The 26,898-nt window shown below is 44.3% G+C and overlaps 1 protein-coding gene across 4 annotated transcripts in view; it reads right to left on the reverse strand.

The window, feature by feature from the left end:
- The window catches only part of AK5 (adenylate kinase 5), a 283,341-nt gene that overhangs the window by 58,977 nt on the left and 197,466 nt on the right, over positions 1-26,898 (reverse strand). For all 4 annotated transcript variants that reach the window (XM_089300477.1, XM_089300476.1, XM_070078236.2 and 1 more), the window contains exons 9-10: positions 4,875-4,917; positions 2,157-2,201 (exon numbers count right to left, since the gene is read on the reverse strand). In XM_089300477.1, coding sequence (XP_089156603.1) covers positions 2,157-2,201; positions 4,875-4,917 — 88 coding nt within the window. The remainder of the gene's footprint in view (positions 1-2,156; positions 2,202-4,874; positions 4,918-26,898) is intronic.

Consider the following 26,898-nt stretch of genomic DNA (forward strand, 5'->3'; position numbering starts at 1 on the left):
TGTAAAACATTTCGGTTTCCAAAGTTAAGATCAACTTGAGGCAAGCAGATGAGGAAGAAGCAAGGTGGGGCTCTGGGATTCTCTCCGTCTGAGACCTGCTGCTCTCCCTGACCTGCCTCTGTCCTGCTCTGCTTCCCGAGGACTCCGTCCCTGGCCGGTCTCTCCTTCTGTTCTCTACTTAAACGTTCCATATTTTTTTTTTTTTTTGACAGGCAGAGTGGACAGTGAGAGAGAGAGACAGAGAAAGGTCTTCTTTTTGCCGTTGGTTCACCCTCCAATGGCCGCTGCGGATGGCGCTCTGCAGCCGGCTCACTGCGCTGATCCAAAGCCAGGAGCCAGGTACTTATCCTGGTCTCCCATGGGGTGCATGGCCCAAGCACTTGGGCCATCCTCCACTGCACTCCCTGGCCACAGCAGAGAGCTGGCCTGGAAGAGGGGCAACCGGGACAGAATCCGGCGCCCCGACCAGGACTAGAAGCCGGTGTACCGGCACCGCAAGGTGGAGGATTAGCCTAGTGAGCCGCGGCGCCGGCCAACGTTCCCTATTCAGGGAAGCCTTCCTGGTCACCCTCTCTAAAGCAATCGCTAACTCTACTCCAAACGCTTGCCTCAGACTATTTCCTGGGTCAGCTCCTTGTGTCTTTCCAAACACCCAAGGTTTGTGATGTAGGAACTATTCTCTTCATCTAAGAAGGAAGTCTGTGAATCCTGCTCACTGCCCAGCAGTGTCTGGTATTCCACACGTATCTGTCAGATAGCTGACTGTGAGGCAGTGTGAGTTCGGGTTAACAACCAACAGAGCGGAGTGGAAGAGCAGGGAGAACCGGGGGTGAGAAACTGGCCATGAACCCTGGGCCCTTCTCTGCCACCGGTTGGTTGAATGATCTTGATTACACCTCTTAATTCCCTTGGTCTCAGTCTCCTTATCTGACATGAGGGAGACTTAACTCAGGGATCTCCAAGGAAGTGGACGCATGGTGCTGATAACCATTCTTTTTTTTTTTTTGAAGGTTTTTATTTAATGAATACAATTTTTCATATGTACAGCTTTTAGGGATATAGTGTTTCTTCCCCCATACCCACCCTCCCATCCGCACTCCCATCCCACCTCCCACTCCGTCTCCTGTTTCATTTTCCATTAAAATTAATGTTTAATTGACTTTATTTACAGAAGACCAACTCTTTACTAAGGAGAGATTTCAACTATTTGCACCCACACAGACACACAAAGTATAAAGTACAATTTGTAGATAAGTTTTACCATTAATTCTCATAATACAACTCATTCTTTTCCCACTCATTGAGGAGATGTGGATCGTTTCATTATTTCTGAATATAAATAGATATTTTCTGGATAATGTACAGGTGGGTGTATCAATTTTTTGATGTACTTAGATTAGAGGAAAAAGTGTTAAAAAGTATTTAAAAATGCTCTTCTGTGCATTTTTAAGTGCTACCCAACTGGTTCCATTTATTACCATGAGGACAACTGGAAATATGGCTCTCACGTTCATTCACTACGGACAGATTCCTTAATGCACCTGAGTCTGTCTTCTCATCTATGTCATGGGTATGTAATAGGGATACACCACCAACCTGTTGCACTCGAATGTAGGGCTTGAATGTGATAACATGGAACACAGCAGGTACTCAGAAGATGTTCATTAACCCCAACTGCACTGAAGCCCACAACCAGTTTATCAATGGGTTTTACTGTATTTGGGCATAGAAAAAATAAGACCTGTTTTACTCTTGGCTGCGTGGAAACAGGGTATGGCTACTAAGGAATGTTTGAACTTGTGGCCACTAACGCATTTAGTTTTGGAAGCAGGGGGTCAGCGTTCAGACAGGAAAGCTACGTGTTAGATTTCAACATACCGCATCCTCTCACCCTCCCAATATGCTTCCTTCTTAGTGCAGAGCTAAGCCCGGGGGTCTTATCCCGTTAGAGTCCTATTTTTTCTATGCTGAAAAGACACCAAGCTCAAAGAACATGAGCCACATAAAGGAAAGCAACAATCTGGAATCTCTGGGGGTGTTATTTTGATCAAGAAAGAGACAAGACTTCAAAACAGAGCGAGAGTGAGCACTCTCTTCTCTCTACCGAGCTGTTATTAGTAGCACCTGTATTGGAGAATGTGAAGGCTCTTACTCACCCATCATGAAAATTATTTTACACTTCCTCAAATCTTCCATGAAGCCTTTAAAATAAGAAAAATTTATGTTATTGGCAAGAAATACAGTATTGAGGCCCTGCTTTTACTCTTGTTATGGAAAAACCCCAAATCTTGTAGTTTTATCTGATAAGAAGCTTGAAGCTGAGCAGATGGGTTAACAGGCATTGATGACCAGGTAATATATTTTAACGTTAACACGCACTGTCAGTTTTAGGTGTGAAATGATGTCCTTAAACAACATGAATCACTAACAAAGTTAACTTTAAAAATTATTTTAAAACCTTCCTAAGTATCTCAGTTTGGTGTTGTTTCACATTTGAAAAAAAAACCATTTTTCTATTTCCTTTTTAATAAAGAGAGGTTAAAACACAAGTAGACTGCCTAGGAGGCAAATGTAAAAATAATTTCTATTTACAGCAACTAATGCCATTTTCCACTTGCAGTGATGATACACAATTTCATTTAAAAATAAATATATTTAAATAACAACGTTGAGTCAACTTACCAATGAATATCAGATATATAATATATAATATGGGCAGTACAGAAAGTAAAATTCACCACAATTGTGCATGAGGAATCACTGCTGTAAGGTAAAGGCATGAGTCATGGTAGGAACAATAGGCAAAGCATGAGCCTTCTGGGGTTTGTGGAGCCTTAAAACATTCCCAAATGCCAAGGGTATAGTAGGAAGCTCTGAGGGATGGGTAGCTCACAGCTATGTTTCTAGCTTTGCCGTGAATCAACTTGATCCAAGCAAGTGACTCCTTTCCTTGCACTTTAGTTTCTCTGACTGTAAAATGAACGGGTTAGACCTAATGATCTCCACCATCTCTTTTGATTCAAATCCTGTATGATTCTGTGGTCTCAAAAATGAATGGGCCACATGAAGAAATGGCTGCCTTTGTCCCTAGGTCCCTAGATGAAGTTATCATCGTTGTACATCTAAGTCTAAGAGAGTTTGGGTGAGGGTGGGGTCACCTGAAGGAATAAATCCTGGGTGGGGGGGGGGGAGACAGAGAGAGAGAGAGAAATGGGGTATGAAGAATTGGGACAAAGAGGGAAGAAAGTACTGGATGCAGGAGAAAGCAGTGAGTTTGGGATCCTTGCAGCATACTATGGATTTCATGCAGAAGGATTATTTTTTTTGGCTCTTTTTAATCCAACAGGCGTTCCAATCCCTTTACACAGCAGCCCATGGTGAGTGGAAAAATCTCATCTGGAGTCTTCTATTAAAGGCAGATTTACTGGTTTCCTAATAAGGGACCAGATGGACTTCTTACGTTCTCCAGCCTGCAAGTTTACTTTTATGAAATTTAACAATTTGAATCTATTTCCAATCTAGGAGAGTGGCCTTGGCTATTATTGGTTTTTGTTTATTTGGTTTTGCTATGATTGTATCCTATTTCAATACAAAAGGTTTTTTTTTAAAATTAATGATAGCATATTTGTATACTTTTACAAATTATGTTGACAGATTTTTTAAAGGCATGGGAACATGCTTACATTACGATAAGATAAAAAAATTTGGAGAAATTTGTATATATACGTGTATTGTCAATTACATAAAAATAGGCAGATAGACATAACTCTGGAAGGAGTACAGTAGAATGTTAACCAGGATTATTTATAGGTCATAAGGTTTTAGATGGCTCTTATTATTTACCTTCAATATTTTTCCACAGTATGTGTTAACTTTTTTAAGCAGGAAAAAGGGGAAACTTATTATGCCATTATCATCACCCTTTCTAGACGAGACTGAGTTGATCATTTGTGCTAAGCAAAGTGACAGCTGCACCATGGCTGATGCTTACAAGGTGTTCCCTGTGAATCACCATGATGTCATTTGCTGACTGACAATCATACACACATATTGCCGATACCATCAAATGACACTTTCTCTACCATCATTATTGTGCTCATGGATCGGTGCAGGTTAGACCAGGGGTTATCTAAAAAGCCCAGTCACTTACTTGTAGGTGTTCACAGTCAATACAAAAATGTGTTTCCACAAACCATAATTGTAACAATTGCTATGACAGCATAGAAGTGTTAGAAGGCATTTTATCTGGTGAGATCATGAAACTTATCTTTTTTAGACAGTCCAAAATTCACAAATTTATCTATTTTCAGTTACACAGATAGCCAATAATGGGTAGATATTTTTATTTTTGCAAGAAAATATGACAAAAGTTACAAAGCAGCGTAACCTTGGTATACATTAGGTTGGGTCCCAATGGTACATTACAGAGTAGGAACTATTATGCAGGAAAAAGAGTTCTGTGCACCAATTAGGTTTGTAGAATGTTTACAGTTAGACAGCTGTCCTTGCTGTAGGACTTGTAGGAGCTTTGTTATGTTATTGTGTATATGAACCCTCCAACAGGGATTAAGTGTTAAGCACTTCCCAAACATATTTGAGAAGCCTCCTCTTTGCACTGAGCATCATGGGAGTCGTGTTCTCAGGGTAAGTAGGACATGCATTTCTTAGTAATGCATCTCTTTGGTTCTTTCTATAAGACCAGCAGTGGATGGATGCAGAGAATTCCATCCTTAGACATAGTCCCTGGCTAGGGCAAAGATACATGTGTTGGTGTTTTATTATCTCTTTGAAGGTGTTTAATTAAAAAAAAAAAAAGGCATGCACAAAGTAATTAACCTATAAAAACTTTGGTCTGATCAGTAAAGGCAACTCACCTGCCATGGAGTCCTGTCCAAATAGATTTAACTGGTCATCTGCCTGTTAAAAAAAAATCACAGTAAAAATCAGAGTATTAGATATAATACTAACAGGTGCTGTGCTAAATTCCTGCCGACACTAGCATACTTAAACTACTAAACAACTCTGCAAGGAATGAACTCCCAAACAATTTTATGATGGACAATATTTTACAGAGAATTCCAGAAGTTAGGTTGCCAAAGGTCACACAGTAGTTAAGGGACAGAGCTCAGGTTTAAACTGACAGGTCTCTTCACAGGCACAGTATCTCGCCTCATTGTCTTGGGGCATAAGCTCCTTGTAGACAGAAAACTGAATTCAAGAAGACAAAACCATTCGGTATAGAAGCGTAGTAAAGGTGTGCTCATAGCTGTTCTACCAATAACTTCCATTATTTAAGGCTGGACTTGAAAACTTTCTGAAAAGACCCAGATCAGAAATGATTTCAGTATTGTGAGTCCTACAGTCTCTACTGCAATGCTTGAATCACTGGCCGCTGTTGGCCAGTCCCTGAACCCAAGCAGGAACTAAGGGAGGCTGAAAAAAGCAGCTGTTCTTTGTGTCTGCCTTTAAAATTTCATTGTATTTTTAAAATGAAATGGAAGCTCTATTTTCCTTGGTGGTTGAGAAAAAAATTCAGAACAAATTTTATCCTTTTCTGGAGGGTTTTCAACTACAAATTTACTATCTTGAACAGAACTATTCAGGCTATCAAGGTTATCTACTTATATTGTAAAAATTTTTTTTTACATTTCATAAGAGTTTTATACTTTTTTGGTTAACATGCAATACTTACATGCATCTATGGACTACAGTAAGATATTTCAAGACATTTATACAACAGGTACTCATCAGATTACAGTAGTTAGCATGATAAAAGAACATTTTGTGAGAATTCTCATTTCCACCCATGTGTTTTTCTATCTTTTTTTCCCATTTCCTCAGCCTTTATAGGTAACCACTGAAGTTTCTTTCCAGCAACACAAAAAACAGCTTGCAGATATCCAGTGAAGTGAAAACACTTCAATGTGCATATATAATCTTATGACCTCCATTTCTTACACAAAATAGCATATTTTTATTATACAGACATATGTGTTTATGATATAATACAAGGTTACTTCAAAAAGTTCGTGGAGGAGTGGGTATTAAGCTGGTGCTTCAGATGCTGATTAAGGTGTCAGAGTCTTGGGTTTAACTTCTGGCTGTAGTTGTCAATTCCAGCTTCCTGCTAACGCACACTTTGGCAGGCAGCAGATGATGGCTCAAGTATTTAGGCTCCTGCTACCCACATGGGCGACCTGGATTGAGCTCTCTGGGCCTGGCTTTAGCCCTGCCCAATCTTGGTTGTTGTGGGTCTTTGGAGAATGCACAAGCAGATAGGAGCTCTTTCTTCCTGCTTGTCTCTCTGTCTCTGCCTGTCTCTTGGATAATTTAAAAAAAATTTAAGAAGTTCATGGACAAATGGAATTAAAATAAGTTTATTTTGGTGCAAAACAATTTCAAAATCCATGTATAGTTCTTCCATAATATACTTTCCCATGAACCTTTTGAAGATCCTTTATTTTTTTAAATAACATTTCCTTTTTTTGAAGATTTATTTATTTATTTGAAAGAGTTACAGAAAGGAAGAGGTATAAAGAAAGAGAGAGAGGACTTCCATCCACTAATTCACTTCTCAGATGACAGCAATGGCTGTAGCTGTGCCGATCTGAAGCCAGGGGCCAGGAGCTGCTTCTGGGTCCCTCACGTGGGTCCAGGGGCCCAAGGACTTGGGCCATTTTCCACTGCTTTCCCAGGCCATAGCAGGGAGCTGGATCAGAAGTGGAGCAGCCGGGACTTGAACAAGCACCCATATGGGATGCTGGCACTGGAGGCGGCAGCTTTACCTGCTATGCCACAGTGCCGGCCCCTTGAAGATCCTTTATACTATTCTGTAATATGCTGTTCTTTCACTTGCTTTTTCACCTATCAACATAACCTGGAGAACTTTCCTTGTTAGTACAGAATGTTCTTGGTTGCGCAGTATTTTATTGGGTGGATGGTCCCATAGTCTTTCATTTTTTAAATAGTCCTTTATTGATGGAGCATTGAGATTTTCCAAGCTTTGACTATTATTAGAAAGGTGGCACAGTAAATAAATTTGTATAAATGTAATTTCCTACACATATTTGTGTAGAACAAATCTTGAAAGGGGACACTGAGAAGGCAAAGACTAATATATTTATTTACTTAATTATTTATTTATTTTATTGAGAGGCAGAGTTACGGACAGAGAGAGGAAGAGTCAGACAGAGAGGTCTTCCATTCGCTGGTTCACTTCCCAAATGGCCACAATGGCTGGAGCTGGGCGGATCCAAAGCCAGGAGCCAGAAGCTTCCTTCAAGTCTCCCAAGTGGGTGCAAGGGCCCAAGGACGTGGGCCATTGTCCACTGCTTTCCCAGGCGATTAGCAGAGAGCTAGAATGGAAGAGGAGCAGCTGGGACTAGAATTGTCAGGCAGAGGCAGAGGCTTAACCTACTATGCCTTAGTGCCAGCAAGAGTAACATATTTATAATTTTGCTAGTTTTTTTTTTTTTTGCTAAACTGCTGCCCACTATGTTGTACTATTTTGCTGTGGATGGTACTTTACAGAGCCTCTTGACTCTAGCTCACTGAGATAAAGGATGCAGTTAAATGAGGGCATCTGGTTGCATGAACTCTCCCTCGAGGTAATTGCTTTGAAAGCACTTTGAAGACAGAGCATCAGCATTCTTTCTAGAACATACCCCTTAAAGGCAACTTTACTGCTTGTCTTCTGAGATTTGCCTGTGTATTCAGAGCTATTCCCGGTGAGAGAGAAGAAATTTTAAGAGTGGTCACTGGGGCCAGCGCTGTGACCTAGTGGGTAAAGCTGCTGCCGCCAGTGCAGGCATCCCACATGGGTGCCAGTTCGAGTCCCAGCTGCTCCACTTCTGATCCAGCTCTCTGCTATGGCCTGGAAAAGCAGTAGAAGATGGTCCAAGTGCTTGGGCCCCTGTGGGAGACCCAGAAGAAGCTCCTGGCTCCTGGCTTTGGATTGGCACAGCTCCAGCCATTGTGGCCATTTGGGGGAGTGAACCAGTGGATGGAAGACCTCTCTCTCTCTTTCTCTTCCTCTATCTACCTCTACATCTCTGTAACTCTGCCTTTCAAATAAATAAATCTTAAAAAATCAGAGTGGTTATTGAGGGACACATTTGCATGAATTATTCCTGTGTAAAAAACATGAATTACACCACAGTGAGCCTCCTCACCTAGTCCCCTGTTGAAGTCACCACACTTTGAAGCTGGATAGAGGGATCTCTAATCCAACCCAGCCAGCCCCTCTCCCATTTTACAGATGAGAAAGTTGATGATAGAGAAGTCACGTGAGGGGCACGTGACCATACTATCAAGTCCTTAGTGAGGTCACAGATGGGATGAGGACCACGCCTCTCACCAGCCTGCTCAGCTCCTACGGATTTGGTCCCAATAGCACAGCCATAATAGTGGATGCTGTTCATGTCGCCCTCCTGACCTGGTTGTGGTCTCTGTTCCCCAGCTGTAACTAAGGGCTCACAGCAGTATGGCCCCTGTCTGAAGCTGTGTTCCAGAGCTTCTGCTGCAGGATCAGGCTGAAGCTCAGATGGAGCCAGGACCATAACTTTGCTCCTATCTGGCTTCTGTAATAACTTGCACGAGCATCCTCATCTTAGGCTCTGCTTTTAGGGCCGCTGACCTGGGACAGGGACATCATTGAAGCAATTGATATGTCTGTCCACAATGCAGCTGCATAGTAAGAGGCTGGGAAAGCATTGTTGAATCAAAATCTGCTTATTGCTCGACAAATAGTGGTTGCATATATTCAAGTCATGTTCAACTGCTGATATACCGTTGGATTACCAGGCTTATACCCACCTTACAAGCTAAGCTGCGTCTGATCTTTCTTGCATGAGGATATCGTGCTTTGGAAGTTTGATCACAGTTAATCTGAATTCATAAAGCAATGTGTCACATTATAAAAGGGCCTCTCTTACCTCTTCTGGCTTCTTGAGCCTGACCTGTTTTTATCTGTAGCTCTCATTCACAGCCTTCTACTCTGTGCAAATGTTTCAAATGAGTCTCGGGTTTGTTTCCATTAATTCGTTGACAGTGAACAGGTTTCTGGGGCACAGGAGCCTCTGTCATCAATCAGCTCACAGCCAGAAATGAGGTGCATTGATATGAAAGCCCCAGTGAATTGGGTGTTTGATTGGAGGGTGTTATTTTTCAGTGGCTCTCAACAGACCTCCTGGTTCCAATGTGAGTTTTTTTGTAAACAAACGTAACCTGGTATCTTAAACTCACATGTGGGCATGCACCTGTGCATGCACATGTGTGCACCCCCCCCCCACACACAATTACCCCAAAGAGGTCAATGACAAGCACTTCTGATTTTGGTGAAGAAAAGTTCCCCCCACCCAGGGAGGCACTGAGTCCTGCTCCTTTTCCAGTGCTAGCCATGTTCTGCATGAAAGGCACTGAGGTCAGAACGTCATTTGGACACGGAGCGTATGGTGCAGAGGTTGACATGGCTTGAGACACCTACACCCTATATTGGAGCGCTTTGTTTGAGTCTTGGCTCCTCCACCTCTGATTCAGCTTGCTGGTAATGCTTACTCTGGGAGGCAGTAGGTGATGGCTCAAGTACTTGGGTCCCTGCCACCCAGGTAGGAGACTTGGATGGAGTTCTGGACTCCTGGCATTGGCCCAGCCAGCGGAAGTTGCAGACATTTAGGAAGTGAACCAGTGGGTGTAGTACAAAGCCAGTGAATGGCAGATCTGTGTCTGTGTCTGCCTTACAGATAAAGTGCAAATCAATGAAAAAAAATAATAAAAAGGGTATAGTCTTACTCATGAAGCTTCTTTTTTTTAAAAAGATGTATTTATTCATTTGAAGGTCATAGTTACACAGAGAGAGCAGAGGCAGAGAGAGAGAGAGAGAGAGTCTTACATCCACTGGGTCACTACCGAAATGGCCAAAATGGCCGGAGCAGCACCGATCCAAAGCCAGGAGCCAGGAGCTTCTTCCAGGTCTCCCATGTGGGTGCAGGGGCTCAAGGACTTGAGCCACCTTCTATTGCTTTCTCAGGCCACGGCAGAGAGTTGGATCGGAAGTGGAGCAGCTGGGACTTGAACCGGTGCCCATATGGGATGCTGGCACTGCAGGTGGTGGCTTCACCCTCTACACCACAGGGCCAGCCCCTCATGAACCTTCTTAAAAGGTTTTATGCCCAGTGACTTGGGAGCTTCATCTTCATCGGGGCACACCCGGAGAAAACTCAACCTCTTAACCCCTGAGTTCTACGGGATGCCTGTGTGCGCTTCCCAGCATCACAGCCTGTTAATGCACAATGTAATACTTTATCCATTTTAGTATTTTTTTTTCTAGTACCATTGGTTGAACTCTGTAATTAACACACAATTATTCTTAGGTGTTTATATTTTAACTGTAACACATCTTTAAGCATCTTTTGCAGGGCCGGACAAGTGGCAACAAATTTTTTCAATTTCTGTTTGCTATGAAAGGTCTTTATTTCACCTTCATTCTCAAATGAGAACTTTGCAGGATATAATATTCTGGGCTGGCAGTTTTTTTCTCTTAGTACCTTCTAGCTTGTAGGGTTTCTGATGAGACGTCTGCTGTGAGTCTAACTGGAGATCCTCTGAGAGTAATCTGACATTTCTCTCTTGCACATTTTAGAATCTTTTCTTTATGTTTCACTGTGGAGAGTTTAATTACAACGTGTCGTGGCAAGGATCTCTTTTGGTCATGTTTATTGGGGGTTCTATGAGCTTCCTGTACTAGGATGTCTCTGTCCTTCTCCAAACCCTGGAAGTTCTCTGCAAGTATCTCACTAAAAAGGCCTTCTAATCCTTTTTCTCTCTCCATGCCTTCAGGAACTCCTAGAACCTGAATGTTGGGTTTTTTAATAGTATCCTGTAGATTCCCAACAATAGTTTTTAGATTTCTAATTTCCTCTTCTTTTCTTCGGTTTGACTGTATACTTTCCTGTGCTCTGTCTTCTAAGTCCGAAATTCTCTCTTCTGTTTCACTGACTCTGTTTTTAAGGCTCTCTAATGTGTTTGTCATTTGATCTATTAAGTTCTTCATTTCATTTTGATTTCTCTTCACTATCACACTTTCCTGTTTTAGTTTCTGTGTTTCATTTTGTTTCCTCCTTAATATTTCATTTTCTCAAAGGGGATTTTCTATCCTGTCCAGTAAGGAATTCCGTACCTCAAGCATTTGTTTTTGAAAACTTCTAATTGTTCTTATCATAAATTTTTTGAAATCCGTATCTTGCATTTCTTCCATCTCCTCATTTTCATAATCTTGGCTTGGGGTGTCTTGTTCATTTGGGGGTGTCATAATGTCTTCCTTGTTCTTGTTTCCTCAGTTTCTGCGTTTGTTGCTTGGCATTGTGGAGATATCTTTGGATTTTTCTTCCCTCGCTGTGGTGTTTTTTCTTGTTATACTATGACTGTATTAAGTGGACTGTCTGCTTTTGATGGAGCCTTAGAGGCTTGGGATGGGTTTGACCTGAGAGCTCTGTTTGATTCCTCAGGGTTAAGGGTGTGCCAAAGGTGACACTCCCAGGTTAGGCATGGTAAATCTCTCTCTCTCTTTCTTTCTTTTTTTTGATTCAAAAGGGAAGTAATTCCGCACAGCTGGACGGAATTGTAGGTAGTTAGCAGGCGAATGATATACCCACAGGAGCCAGAGATCGGAAGCTCTTTCCCAAGGACCACACAAGGAATCTGTGGTGCCCTCGGTGTGGGCTCAAATTCTCCTGCAGTCTCCCACTGGGTTGCCAAGGTTACCGAATTTTAGTGTCTCTGGAGAGTACTCACATGAATTCTCACCCACCATCTCTTTTTTCACAGTCTCAGTTCATTAGCACCACACATTCACTAGGTCCTAATCTCCTGTTAATTCACCCCGCCCACAGTCAGGTTTTTCTGCTAGGCTCAGGGCCGGTGCAGACCTGAGGTTGCCCTGCTTATGACATATGTCCAAAATGGCGCCTGCTCTTTATCTTGCTTGCCTTTGAGAGGTGAGCGGAGAGAGAGAAACTCGTGTCCATATCGGTCACTTTTTTTTTTTCCTCTCTCTTCTAGTTAGCCTGGTGAACTTTTCCCCACGGGGTTTCAAGCCTCGTTCCCTCTAGTCTCCTCTTTCCACTTGCCCGCCGGTGTCTCGGGCTATTGAGGTTCGGCTCACCTCACGTTCCAGCGCTGGTGTGTTGATTCTGCTGCTGGTGTTCCGAACTGTGGGCTCCCACACTCTCCACGCAGGTCCACTGTGAATCACACGTTCCGGAAGAGTTTCCTCTGCTGTTTCTTCCCCTATTCTTCCTTGAACCTGCAGTATCTCCACTTTTATTAAACTGTCTCTTCCCGGACTATCAGTGTGCTCCCTTCCTATTCTGCCATCTTGCCGCTCTCAGAGTCTTCTTACTACTACAGGAAGTGGGGAATCATGTGTTCAGATTATCCCAGTGTCTTATACTGGGAAAATTTGACTTCTAAAAATGCTTTTATGAATCACAAAAATTAAAGCTTTCCTGGGAAGGAGAAAAACTCAGTGGGTATTTGTTGGAGTGCCTTCCTGGTTCACAGTAACTTGTTTGTCCCTGTTTTATTTGGTGCAGGAAACTTTTCCCTCGTAACATATGTGCAAAGTGTAGGTGAGGAAAAACACTATGCATGTACTTAAAAATTATTTTGCTTCAAAATATGCCCATAGTTTTAATTCTGCATTCCATGAACATTTAAAAGTATCCTTGTATTAACCAGTGCAAAAGTTTATTGCTACAAAAATGTATGTAGTTTCAAATAGGATGATGAGAAAGAGGTTACTTGAAACAAAATGTTAAAGATAAGATTAATTTCCTGCTGTACAATTCACAACGGCTGCAAAAAGGACAATTTTCTCCCCTTTTAAACAGAGCACAGATAACTTCAAAATGCAAAAAAGAAAGGAACTGAAAGAGATTCTGAGAGAAGGTAAAGAGCAGTCTGTCTTTTCTGATGTTTCCTACCTCAGATGGCACTAAGCAGATAACCCAGCTCAGCAAGAATCAGGAACTGTGAGAGACTAGCCTCAGAGGATCTCCCTGGATTTCTATCTGAGTTGGTCTTGTGACTGGCCTCTGGTTTTAAGAAGTAATAGCAAGACAGTGGGGCTGGGAGTGGGGCCCAGCAATGTCTTGTCATTCTTGGAAGGGCTCAGTTCATTCACCATAATAAGGCAGAATAAGGATTTTAAAATAACAAACAAAAAGACACCAGGCTGTTTCCATATCTGGTAACAGGAAAATGAATTTTTTGGATTCTTTCCTTATACCTGTTTAAGAAAAACAGCAAAAGGCACTACGTGCAATCAGTTACCAAAGGATTAGTAGCACTATTACGTAGGTCATATTTAGAGGAGTGTTTTCACATGTGTGATCTCAGAAAAACACGAGGAGGTCGGGGGGCGTGCTGTTTCCCTCCTTCAGCTGATGCTCAGGGAGCCTCAGCAGGGTGGGCTTCCTGCCCACCTGCCCATGTTGTTCCTCTCCCTGTGCCCCAGACAGAGTGAGCTGACACCTCCATGCCAGTCCCCGGGAAGGACACAATAGAGTGAGCAAGTATGGGCACTGTCTAAACGGAAACAAAGATGGATTCATTTGCTAAAAGTAAGACTGCAGCTGGACAAGCTCGCTGGGGACTGGAAAGTGAATTTCACAAAGGTTCTTGGGAAACTGTGCACTGTTCTGAAATCCCTTGGAGCTTCAGCAGGAGAACATTGGAAAACAGAAACACAACTACATTTCATCAGAAGGGAGCAGGGAGACTGGTCCTTGAGAAGCATTTTGAGTGTTTATTGTGCTTTTCTACAGCATGTTTTCATTTAAGGTAATGGGCAATTTGGAAAAAAAATATATGGAAGTGGCATGTAATTTAGTTACACCCAAGAATTTATTCTGCAGCTAGTCCATTTCTCATTCACTGAAGTATACACAATTAGAGGGCTGCTTGCTGTGGAAGTACTTGTATAACTGAGTAAACAGGGATGAAAAAACAGAGTGCGTGCAAGGCTAACCTTTTCCCAGTTGTGTTAAATTGCAGGTTCTCCTCATGGCTGCTTTAAACAGTGATTTACAGATCTGATTCGCCAGAAGGAATGGCATCTCTCTTCTGTTATGTATATCGAAATGTTGGGGTGTCTCTAATAAGAAATTTTAAAGAAAAAATTTCTTATTGTTTTCCTGTAAATTCCTATTTTCACCAACTCAAATCTGTGTCCAGCTCCTGTTTCTGCTGTAATTGTGAAAGAATCCCTTGGATCTTATCTTCACATTCCAAACACAGTAACACTGTTAATTAAGAAGGGCTTTGTTGGTCTGTTAATTTAAAGGGGCAAGTTTCCTACTCTGATTCCTTCTCACTCAATGCTGGTCATAAAGTCACATTGGACTGGACTCTTACCAAGGAGGGTTATTTGGCCTTTACCTGCTGTTTTCCAGTTCTTTAAAAAAGGAAACAAAATGCCCAAGCTTAGCTACCAGCATTGGGAATTACAGAGCAGACTGGCTTGTCTCCAGTGCTTTTTCCAGGTGCCACATAAATGAGGCTTCTCTCTCCCTCTCTCTCTCTCATACACATATATGTGTATATATACATATATAATATAGATAGTAAAAAGAAAAATCAGATTCATTATTAGAACAAAACACATTATATATGTGTTCAGGTATTTTTCAGGGGGGAACTATCAGCTAGAAGCATCATCCTTAGGCCCACCATCTTTCTTTAAAAGGAAGTAGGACTGAGGCAGGTGGGTCTGGATGAGGGAAGCAAGTAGAGGGCTCAAGGGACTCTCATAGCCCTTCATTTCCTCTTCCTTGTGTCTCCTCCCACCCACCATGTTCTCTCTGTAGCCTGCCTGAGGGACTTGATTATAACCAGTATGGATGCAACCAACAGCCTTCTGTGTCCATTCCTAAGTCTGAAGTCCAGCTCTGATCTTGGCCTTACTCCTTCCACTTTAATTAATCTTTGGCTTGGATGTCTGCATTAAGTTCTTTGAGATTCTAGAGGGTGGGGCTGAGTGGGGAGTGGGACAGGGTTCATGATCGTGGTACACAGAACCAGGGAGGAACGGAGAACTCCACCCAGGTGGAGTTAGTAACCAAAGAACCAGGTTAAAAAAGTGTTCTTCCAACTAGAAACCACCTCTAGGCTGAGGTTATGGGGCTTTAATCAGAGTGCACAAGTTGGGGGACGGTCAGGAGGGAGCCGGGACAGCCTTGCTATACATAGCTGTCATCTACCATTTTTACGAAGTCCATACTGTTCTGCCCAAGCTAGTAAGATAAACTCGACAAGAGACAAATGTGTCAATTAACTCTGCCCAAACTTGACCTCCTTAGTCTGGCTTCTGGACCCCTGATCATTATGTTTGCCCAGTCTGGAATGCCCTCCCTTTTGCCCTGAGTTTGTCTGCATTCTGACCTTCCTTCCATCTCCCCTTCACTCACTGCCCCTTCACTGAAATCTCAATAAATTGTCTATTTGGCCAAGGGCATGTGTACTTGGTAATAACAATAAGAACAGGTAACATCTTCAGAGCACTTGCTATGTGCCAGGCACAGGACTAAGCATTTTACATAGATGATCTCATTTAACTGTGATTTTTATTTAATTTCCCACAAGTAGGATTCACTTTTTCTTTTTCTTTTCTTTTTTTTTAAAAGACAGAGTTATAGAGAGAGGTAGAGACACAGAGAGAGGTCTTTCATCCGCTGGTTTACTCCCCAGATGGCCGCAACAGCTGGAGTGGAGCCAATCCGAAGCCAGGAGCCAAGAGCTTCGTCCAGGTCTCTCATGTGGGTGCAGGGCCCCAAGGGCTTGGGCCATCTTTTATTTTCGCAGGCCACAGCAGAGAGCTGGATCAGAAGTGAAGCAGCCGGGACTAGAACCAGTGCCCATATGGGATGCCGGTGCTTCAGGCCAGGGCTTTAACTCACCGCGCCACAGTGCTGGCCCGGTGGATTCACTTTTTCCATAAACTCCTCAAAGAAAGAGCTGTCTTTTATCTTATTGGACCCTAATGACTGACATAAAGATGTGCTATGTAAAGACTGGCTGATGATAAATCCAAGACCATACTCTCTCTCCCTCCAAGCATGCTAAGAATAGTCCTGAGAAGATAAGGTCGGTAGGCTTCTCCAGAAGGAAGAAGGGCAGAAGTAACACAAGGAAGATAGGTCTAAATGCATATGGTCCATATCTGTCCAGCCTGGAAGGGTTGATTTGGAAGACCCTCAAGGCCAAAAGCACTCAAGCACAGGTGGAATAACTCTCTGACAGTGAAAAGATTCTGTGAGCTTGCAGGAGGTTAAACTGGATGCTGTCCAAAGAGGCTGTCAGTGCTGAGATTCTACAGTTCATTCACCAATTTTACAGATACTTGTTGAGCTTTGGGGTAGATAGACTATCAACCCACAAAGATACCCACATCCTAATCCTGTGCATGTTGCCTTTCATGACAAAAGGGACTTTGCAGATGTGACTAAGCTAAGGATCTTAAGACACAAAGATCATTCTGTCTTATCTGGGTGAGTAATGTAATCACAGGGCCCTTGTAAGAGATCAGCAGGAGGGTCAGAGTCAGAGGAGATATGAGAGCAAAAGCAGAGTTAAAATGATGCCACTGAAAGAAGGGGCCATCAAAGAAGGATGTGTCTTCTTTGAAGGGAGGAGAGAACTTGCACTTTGCTTATGGCCCTGTCTAAATACTGATGGAGTCTGTGGACTCAAGAGGCTTCCACAGCCTTGGCAGCTCATGGCAAGAGCCTCAGGTGATCACTGATGTCACACATAGGAGTGTTAAATTAACAACAGGAGTCACTGTGCACTTACTCCCCATGTAGGACCTCTGTCCTCAATGGGTTGTATTATGAGAATTAACTGCAAAACTTGTTCTCAAACAGTATTTTATACTTTGTGTGTCTATGTGGGTACAAATTGTTGAAATCTTTACTTAGTATAGAGTTGGCCTTCTATATATAAAGTTAATGAAAAATGAATTTTATGGGATGGAAGAGGGAGTAGGAGGTAGGATAGGAGTTCGGGTAGGAGTGTGGGTATGGGGGGAAGAACCACTATATTCCTAAAGTTGTACCTATGAATTGACATTCATTAAATAAAAACTTTCTAAAAAATAAATAAATATTAATTAGGCTGGTGCCGAGGCTCACTAGGCTAATCCTCCGCCTGCAGTGCTGGCACACCGGGTTCTAGTCCCGGTCGGGGTGCCGGATTCTGTCCCGGTTGCCCCTCTTCCAGGCCAGCTCTCTGCTGTGGCCAGGGAGTGCAGTGCAGGATGGCCGAAGTCCTTGGGCCTTGCACCTGCATGGGAGACCAGGAGAAGCACCTGGCTCCTGGCTTTGGATCAGCGCGATGTGCCAGCCGTGGCGGCCATTGGAGGGTGAACCAACGGCAAAGGAAGACCTTTCTCTCTCTCTCTCTCTCTCTCACTATCCACTCTGCCTGTCAAAAAACAAAAACAACAACAACAACAACAACAAAAAACTATTCTGAAATAAAAAGCTAGAGAAAGGTGCTAAGCTCTAGGTAGTGACATAGCAACAGTAACTGAACGTACAGTGCTTCTAATTTTGAATCACTATTTGAAAAGCCTTTAGCCCAAGGCCTTTGGCCCTCTCTGTTATGGCTCTGCTATAATTTCTCTGAGACAAGGCAGACAACAGCCATTAGGTGGCTTTCTAGAGGGGTCGAGCCTAGCTCTGTGCCTTTTGGAAATGTGCTGCCCTTGGAAGCCAGCCTTGCTATCGCCCCTTTGTCTTAAAATCTGAGAACAAAACTCCCCAGGAGGTAAAGGCAGGCATTCTCCCATTTTTTGAAAAGCATTTGGCAAAGAGTATTTGTGGAATATTTAAAAGGTACGATGACATCAGCCGGAAGAAAGCACACATTCAACTCACGACCAAAACACCAACAGATGTAGGAACAAAGGAGACAGTCTGCTCTTTTCTACTTCTTCTGCGTCTTCATTTTTTAAAGATTTATTTATTTATTTATTAGAAAGGCAGAGCTATAGAGAGATGGGGGCAGGGGAGAGAGAGAGAGAGAGAGAGAGAGAGAGAGAGAGAGAGAGAATCTTCCAGCCACTGGTTCATAGCTGCAATGGTCACAGTTGGGCTAGGCTGAAGCCAGGAGCCTGGAACTCCATCCTGGTCTCCCACATGGGTGCAGGGGCCCAAGTACTTGGGCCATCTTCCATTGCCTTTCCAGGCACATTAGCAGAGAGCTGGATGGGAAGTGGAGCTGGTGGGACTTGAACTGGTGCCCATATGGGATGCTGGCATCACAAGCATAAGCTTACCCTGCTATATCACAATGTCAGTCCCATCTTTTCTGTTGCCGAATGTCCCTCATATACAATGCTGTGCAGAAAGGAGAAACAATCACCAAGCCAGAAATAAAAGAGGTTTGGGTGAGACGAGCCGACCTGGGAGCTCACTGTTAAAACCTGGGACCATCAAAATGGAGGGCTGGACCCTTGCTGCTGCGAGAAGGCAGCCCCTCCCAGATGCATGGAAGCCAGAGGCCTGCCCCTCAACCTGGCTGCCCTGTACAGCATGCAGTTGTGCATGGAGCCACTGTTTGTGGCCAAGGGGCTAAGTGGGACTGACTCCACTCACCAGCCTGTGGGCCTGTGGGTCCCTGTAGGTGTGCCAGCCCATAGGGGAAATCTTCCAAACTTGTCCAGAGGATCCCTGTGGGCTAGCAGTGGCCTGCCCTGAGGTGAGATGTTATCAGTACTTTCTTTACTACATATTCAGAATAGAAAATAAAGAGAATATGGGGGGTAATGGCAGGAAGCAACTCAGGGTTTTACAGCTCAAGCCAGTGACACCCCCATGGTATCAGTCAGGTGCTGCAACAACCCCCCACCCCAAAGTCTCTAAGTGAACTCCTTTGATAAGCTGATGAGGAGGGTTCTGCTACACTAACATGGCCTCAGGCCAGTTCTCAAAGCCCCCTTTGACTCCAGCAATTAAGCCCCATTACGGAGTGGTCCCTGCTTCCCTGAGCACCCTTCCTTTCCTACTTACACAATGAACCCTTTGTCAGAATGGATGAGGGAAGAAGAGGAAGAGGAGGGTTGATCCAAATGCTGGGTGTGCTTAGTGCACAGGGCACTGCTCCACATGGGGAGAACAGCAAGACTGGCCTTCTTAGGCACAGCTCCGCAGTTCAGAGAGGTCTCTTCCCACAGGTGGTAAAAGCTCAAGCGGTCAATCACAATGCAACCAGTCCTTCTGAGCAATACTCCTTCACGTCTTTTCTTTATGTATATTAAGGAATTAAAAACCCAGGGTGCAGCCGGCGCCACGGCTCACTAGGCTAATCCTCCGCCTTGCTGCGCCGGCACACCGGGTTCTAGTCCCAGTCGGGGCGCCGGATTCTGTCCCAGTTGCCCCTCTTCCAGGCCAGCTCTCTGCTGTGTCCCGGGAGTGCAGTGGAGGATGGCTCAAGTGCTTGGGCCCTGCACCCCATGGGAGACCAGGATAAGTACCTGGCTCCTGCCTTAGGATATGCGCGGTGCGCTGGCCGCAGCGTGCCAGCCGCGGCGGCCATTGGAGGGTGAACCAACGGCAAAGGAAGACCTTTCTCTCTGTCTCTCTCTCTCACTGTAAACTCTGCCTGTCAAAACAAAAACAAAAACAAAAACAAAAAACCAGGGTGGGCCTTGGGGCATAATGGTTAAGTCACACTGCTTGGGATGCCTGCACCCCATGACAGAGTGCCTGGTTTCCAGTCTTGGCTCTGTTTCCAATCCAGCTTCCTGCTAATGCACACCCTGGGTGGCAGCAGATGATGGCTCAAGTATTTACATTCCTGCCACCCTTGTGGGGGCCCTGGATGGAGTTCCTGGCTCCTGGCTTCCTCTTGGTCAGCCCTGGTTCTTGTGAGCATTTGGAGAGTGAACCAGCAGATGGAAGAGCTCTGTCACTCTGCCTTTCAAATAAATAAATTAAAAAAAAATGAAAATCTCTAAATGGAGGGGTAAATATGGAGATTACACCATTGATTTGGACTTTAGTATTTATTTTAGTAAATACTTTAGTATTTATTTCAGAAAAAAATCAGGCTTGGACTTACCTTATATGAAATAGGTGGTCTCTAAAATGATTATTTTGTGCTTTTAAGTTTTCGCTTTTGAACATGAACTTCATAAAAGCACATTTACACATCATTGGCTTTGAACTTCTGGGGTGTTTTCCCTGACTGTCTTCTCCTCATCACCAAGCAGCAGGCCTACCTGAACCACAAGTCCTCTGGGGTGGAAAGAGGGATTCCTGTGGTTGTGAATATGCTTGCAGGAACCCCGAGTTGGGAGGGGTTGGGAGGCTCCATCTTACACAGAAGGAACTGAGGCTGAAGGCGATGGGGAAACATGCCCAATGCCATGTCACTGGCAGGTGAGAGAGCTCGTACCTTAACCCAGGCGACTAGACTGCAAAATCTCTGCATACTTTTCTACACAGCTGTGTTAGTATCCATCGTAGGACAGGCACTGTCTGTTGCAAGCTCACATTTAAGTTAGCATGTTTACACAGCAGCCACTGTATTTTCTTTAAGTGCCAGTGTCTTGCATGTGTATGGTGTTTCACACAACTGAGAATGTTTTTGTTGCTACTGCCAGCAATGCAGTGTGTGTTAGAAAAAGCACTGGGTCCCTAAACACTGGGTTTGGGTGCAGGTTTTGCTGTGTGCTCATGGCAGTGTATGAGAGTCTTTCTACAACACTGAGGGCCTGCTCTGGTGGGCACTATGACCCTGCTGAGGGGCTCAGTGGTGGGCAAACAGACACTGTTTCTGTCCTCACTCACCTTGGGGTCCAGTGGAGGAGACTGACCTTGAATAATCATATATATAAGCATGTACTAAATGTGAATGTGCATAATATATAGATTCAGAGTTCTTGGAAAATTAAACAGGGACTCTGATCTGGACTGGTGTTGGGGAGTAGATTTTGTATTTTATTTATTTGAAGGATGAGAGAGAGAGAGAGAGAGAAGAGAGATATCCCACCTGCTTGTTCACTACCCAAATGCCTACAATAGCAAAGGTTGGGCCAAGCCACAGCCAGGAGCCTGGGAGTCTATCCAGGTCTCCATGTGGATGGCAGGGACCCAAGTACTTGGACCACTGTAGCCTGCCTTCTAGGAGATGAATTAGCAGGAAGCTGGATCAGAAGTGGAAGCAGAACTTGATCCCAAGCTGCCGCCAGCTTTGTAGTGTAGTGGGTGGGGCTATCACTTGCAATGCTGGCATCACATATGGGTGCTGGCTGATGTCCTGGAAGCAGCTCCACTTCTGATCCAGCTCCCTGCTAGTGGCCTGAGAAAAGTAGCGGAGGATGTCTCAAGTGTTTGGGCTCCTGCCACTATGTGGGAGATCCAAATGGGACTCTTGGCAGCCATCTGGGGATTGAACCAGCGGAGGGAAGATAGTTTGCTCACTTTTTTTTTTTTAATTTTTATTTATTTATTTGACAGGTAGAGTTACAGACAGTGCGAGAGAGAGAGAGAGACAGAGAGAAAGGTCTTCTTTCCATTGGTTCACTCCCCAGATGGCCGCAATGACCAGAACTGCGCCGATCCAAGGCCAGGAGCCAGGTGCTTCTTCCAGGTCTCCCACGTGGGTGCAGGGGCCCAAACACTTGGGCCATCTTCCACTGCCTTCCCGGGCCACAGCAGAGAGCTGGACTGGAAAGGAGTGGCCGGGACTAGAACCGGTGCCCATATGGGATGCCAGTGCTGCAGGTGGAGGATTAACCTAGTGCGCCATGGCGCTGTCCCCAGATTGCTCTTTCTCTCTCTCATTTCTCTTTGCAACTCTTTCAAAATAAATACATAAATCTTAAAAAACAAACAAACAAAAAACCCATAACTTGATCCCAAGCACTGTGATCCCTAGTGGCATCTTAACTGCTGTGCAAAGCCTGCCCCAAGGAGTGGACTTTGGATTGACTAAATGACGAAGGACAGGGAAGGGTGTATGTGTGTATGTGTGTGTGTTTGTGGTGGGGCGTGGAGAGATAAAAAACATCCTAGGAGGGGTGCTCAGTTGATGCAAAGGCCTGAAGGAGGAGCAGTACATACTTTGGGGAACACCGAGGCAGGCGGAGAGGCCGGGGCCAGGGCTCGGAGGAGTGCACACTGAGGTATTGGACAGAGCCTCAGGGGCTATGGTGTAGGCTCCAGTTTTCTCCCAGGAGCAACGGGAAGAAAAACATGGGCGGGCTGTAAGCTAGAGTGTGACATGAGTGGTTTTGTGATTTTTAAAAATTCACTTATTTAATTATTTGCGAGTCAGAGAGAAAGAGAGAGGGGAGGGAGGGAGGAAGAAAGAGAGAGTGCTCCCACACACTGGTTCACAGTCCAAAGGCCCAAAGGAACAGAGGCTGGGGGCAGGGCCAAAGCTGGGAGCTGGGACTGGGAACTCAATCCAGGTCTCCCACATGGCTGGCAGGGACCCAGCTACTTGAGCCATCACCTCATGTCTCACATGGTGGCAACAGGAAGCCAGAATCAGGAGCAAACCACACACTCGGATATGGGACAAACGAATCTGAACTGGCGTCTTAGCCCTTAAGCCAAACACCCAACTCTGCTTTTGTGCTTTCGTTAAGCTCACTCTAGACTCCGTGCAGAGCATGGACTTCGCGTTTTCTCTGCTCAAGTGGAGAAAACAATGGCCACTCCCAAGTATGGTTGCCTCCAGGAAGCTGGATGATCCCAGGTGTTTCCTAAAGAGCAAATCCTTGCACAAATGTAAGTTGTTATTGTCATATCCTTTGCTTCTTAGGACGTCAAGGCAGGAGCTATTATTCATGTCTTCAGAAAAGCTGCGTCTCTTTCTTGTTTGGGGTTATAAAATAAATTGGGGTCAAATCCAGTGTTGAACCCACCCACAATGCTGCCTCCCTTTCTGACACAGGCGCCTGTGCACCAGCTTAAAATTCTATTCACGTGGCCCTCAGGGCAAACCGGATATCCAAGAGCATTCCGAGGTGAGACTGCAGGCTCAGGTGTCTCACCACAAATGACAATCCAGTGTTCAGCCCAGCATGGAGCGGGTGAACAGGACAGGCTGGTTAAAATGCAAAGCAAAGAAACACACAGTCTGAGGAAAGCCTTGGGGAAAATAACTCATCAAACATATTATGTTCCTTCTTTCTATTTTAAAAAGAATGTTAAGCTCAGGAGCAACTATAATACATTTGTTTCTTCATTTTGTTCACTTAATTGAGCAGTTGCCATGGCAACTCAAGAACAGATTACTCGTTGCCTTCAATGAATTGCAGATATACATTTTTCATCTACTGGAAGTTGCAGTGAACTGTTAAAAAAGGTAATTCTGAACTGTTGCTTTTCTCCCCTCCTGCCTGACATCAGCATTCTCTCTCTACGGGACCCTGAAATTGTAGCATTTTACTTCCATGAATGAGAAAAGTACATCCCAGGGAGAGAGGTTTTGGAAATGTCATTGGGATTTAGACCTGCCAGCCAGCAACGCTCAGTGACACAGTGTGCACATCAGGAGAGTAGGCACAGAGGGGAGCAGAGGAGCGAAAAGAAGAGGCAGTGCCCTCTCTCTAGGACCAACCACAAAGCAAGCAGCCCCTTCTTTGGCTAAGAGTGCCCAGAATCCATCTTCAGAATTGAATCCTGGGGCATGGTGTTGTGGTGTGGTGTGGTGGGTTAAGCTGTCACCCGTGACAGCGGCATCCCTTGCGTGCTGATTTGAGTCCTGGCTGCTCCACTTCTGATCCAGCTCCCTGCTAATGTGCCTGGGAAAGCAGTGGAAGATGGACTTGGCTTCCTGCCACTCCCTTGGGAGACCCAGGTGGAGATCCAGGCTCCTGGCTTCGGCATGGCCCAACCCTTGCCATGGGGGCCATTTGGGGAGAGAACCAGCGGATGGAAGATCTCTCTTTCTTTCTCTGCCTCTCCCTCTCTCTGCCACTCTGCCTTTCACAGAAATAAATAAATAAATACATACATACTTTTAAAAAGTATTGAATCCTGGGAGCAGGGAGACAAAAGGTCCTGCAGATCCTGCTTCCCTTGTTCTCCTAAATCTCTCTCTCCTCTTGCTGTTCCTTTTGCTTCTGCTTGATTCCACTTCCATCATCTCCTTTTGCCTGAATTATTAAAATACCCTCCTAAGCCAGCTTTCCCAAATCCAGTCTCTCCTCTGTGGCCCATTCTCCACATGGGAGGCAACATGACGTCTCTAAAATCCACCTCTTGACGTCTCCATGTTCTGGGGCTGCCAGCAGGTTCCCAACCACTGGAACTCACAAAGCCCTTCCTGACCTGGACCAGCCCATTTCTCCAGGATCATCCATGTCATGGCCGCCTCCCATGTGTCCTCCCGCTGTCCTGCGATTTGTGCTGTCATTTATTCTGCCTATGGTCTGCACTAGTGTGATCTGTGTACTCACCGACACAGCTCCTCTTATTAAAAGACTCTGTTTAGGGCTGAAATCGGGAGTCATTTCTCCCATCAGAATTAATCCTCTTCTCCATTGTGTTCCTAGGGCATCTTTTATCTCTGTGATGGCTCATGTCACATTACACTCTGTTCTGTATTTTAGTTAGCTGTGTTATTGTATTCATCTTCCATAATTCCTTAAACATAGAAGGGAGGGTAAGTGGCTCCCTCCTCATCAACCCCTAACACTTCTATAATTTCCTAATAGAATGTGGGAATGTATTGGACTCTGCCTAATGCCCATCCTGTTTCTCCAATGCAAAATTGGCCACAGGGGTTTGGTCAGGAGTGCACCTGAGCCACACTTAGCTAATTAACATTCTTCCTTAGAAATCCAGACTGAGAGAGACTGGTCTCCTTGCTGGTTGGACCATTTGACAGGTACTGTTACGATCATATAAATGTGACTCAAAGAAGAAAGAGGCCTGCAAAGACAGCGAAAGGAGGAGATGTACAGAGAGGGGCAGGCCCATGAGGGTACTTCCAAAAAATCCATGGACATGAAATGAAAACTTTGTTTTGGGTTAAAAAGAATTTGGAATACATGCACACAGCATCATAAAAAAGTTCATGGAGCATGTGTATTATGTAAAAACTTCAAGGAAGTAAACACATTTTTGCATCAATGTAGACTTACCTTTCTAATTCTATTTTCCGTGAACTTTCTGAGGTACCCTTGCACAATGGAGGAAAAATAGCTCCACATTGTTCTTAGGGCGGTGCATTCTTTCCAGACTTGTGAGAGGTTTCTAAAGCTTTATAATATGTTTAATCCTTTTTTTTTCTGAAGCTAGCTTAAACAGGTTTTTGTGAGTTGTGACCAAAATAATCTTAACTAAGACACTCACATAAAGAGGGAATGCTTTGTAATCTTGTTTTTCCCAGAAGACTAAGATCTTTGAAAGCAAAGACTAAAGAAATCTTAATTAAGTTTATAACCCCAGCATCTGGCATAGTGCCTGACATTTAGTAAATGTTCAATATGTGCTTGTTAAATTGACAGAGTTTTCAAGAATCAAATGAGATGACATACAAAAGCCATAAAGCATTCCATGTGAGCTGCACTTACTACTATCAGACTAACCGTGCTGGGCCCTGTTCCCTCACTCACTTCTCCCAGGCAGAGGACTCCTCAACTGGTCATTAGACAAGCATTGAGGAGGCAGGTGGTGGTTAACAGGCCCCATCTAACATTAGGAGAAAAGGAGACCTCTGGAACCTCCAAACCTTACTTGAAATGCTTCATTCATTCACACTCACCTAATCCGTGTTTATGACAGGCCCATTAGATTGGGACCTTTGTATGACATAAAAGGAAGAATCTGATGCTAAACTGCAAAGGACAGTAACATAATTAAGCTCATCAAGAGAAAAAATTTTAACCTCAAGTATTTCAGAGATTCTAGTTTATATAGAATTGATAGCAATTTCTTTCCTCGTTAAAGCAGGATTCAAGTTATCAGTAACAATTAGCTTAGTTCAATAATGTTTTCAACAGCCCAGTTTTACCATTTTAAAGCACAGAGAATAATACTGTGTTTACTGTATATAATTCTGAAATTGAAACTTACAAAATATCCAAATTATTGTGCTTTTCTACCTTTGTGTAGCCATTCAAAAATCATGGTGAGGGAATGTATTTATTAATATTGAAAGAGGGGGCCGGCGCTGTGGTGTACTGGGTTGGGCTGCTGCCGCTGGCAGCTCTGGCATCCCATAAGGGCTCTGGTAGGAGTCCTGGCTGTTCCACTTCTGATCCAGCGCCCTGCTGGTGCACCCGAGAAAGCAGCAGAGGATGGCCCAGGTGCTTGGGCCCCTGCACCCACAAAGCAGACCCAGAAGAAGCTCCTAACTCCTGGCTTCAGATCTGCCCAGCGCTGGCCATTGTGTCCATTTAAGGACTGATCCAGCGGAAGGAAGATTCTCCCCCTCTCTTTCTCTCTCCTGATCTCTCTGTATTTCTGACTTTCAAATAAAAAAATAAAATCTTCAAAAAAATTGAAAGAATCATTACGTATTTCATATTGACTATTCCTTATCCAAAACACTTGGGACAAGAAGTGCTTCAAGTTTTGGAATATTTGCATATACATAGTGAGATATCTTGAGGAGGGGACTCAACTCGAAACACACAATTCATTTATATATGTATATATATTTTTTTGACAGGCAGAGTTAGACAGTGAGAGAGAGAGAGACAGAGAGAAAGGTCTTCCTTCCATTGGTTCACTCCCCAAATGGCTACTATAGCCAGCGAGCTGCACCGATCTGAAGCCAGGTGCCAGGTGCTTCCTCCTGGTCTCCCATGCAGCTGCAGGGCCCAAGCACTTGGGCCATCCTCCACTGCCTTCCCGGGCCACAGCAGAGAGCTGGACT

The sequence above is a fragment of the Oryctolagus cuniculus genome, chromosome 7 (genome assembly GCF_051225735.1).
Source record: "Oryctolagus cuniculus isolate XC-2025 breed Fujian yellow rabbit chromosome 7, ASM5122573v1, whole genome shotgun sequence".
Taxonomy (NCBI): domain Eukaryota; kingdom Metazoa; phylum Chordata; class Mammalia; order Lagomorpha; family Leporidae; genus Oryctolagus; species Oryctolagus cuniculus.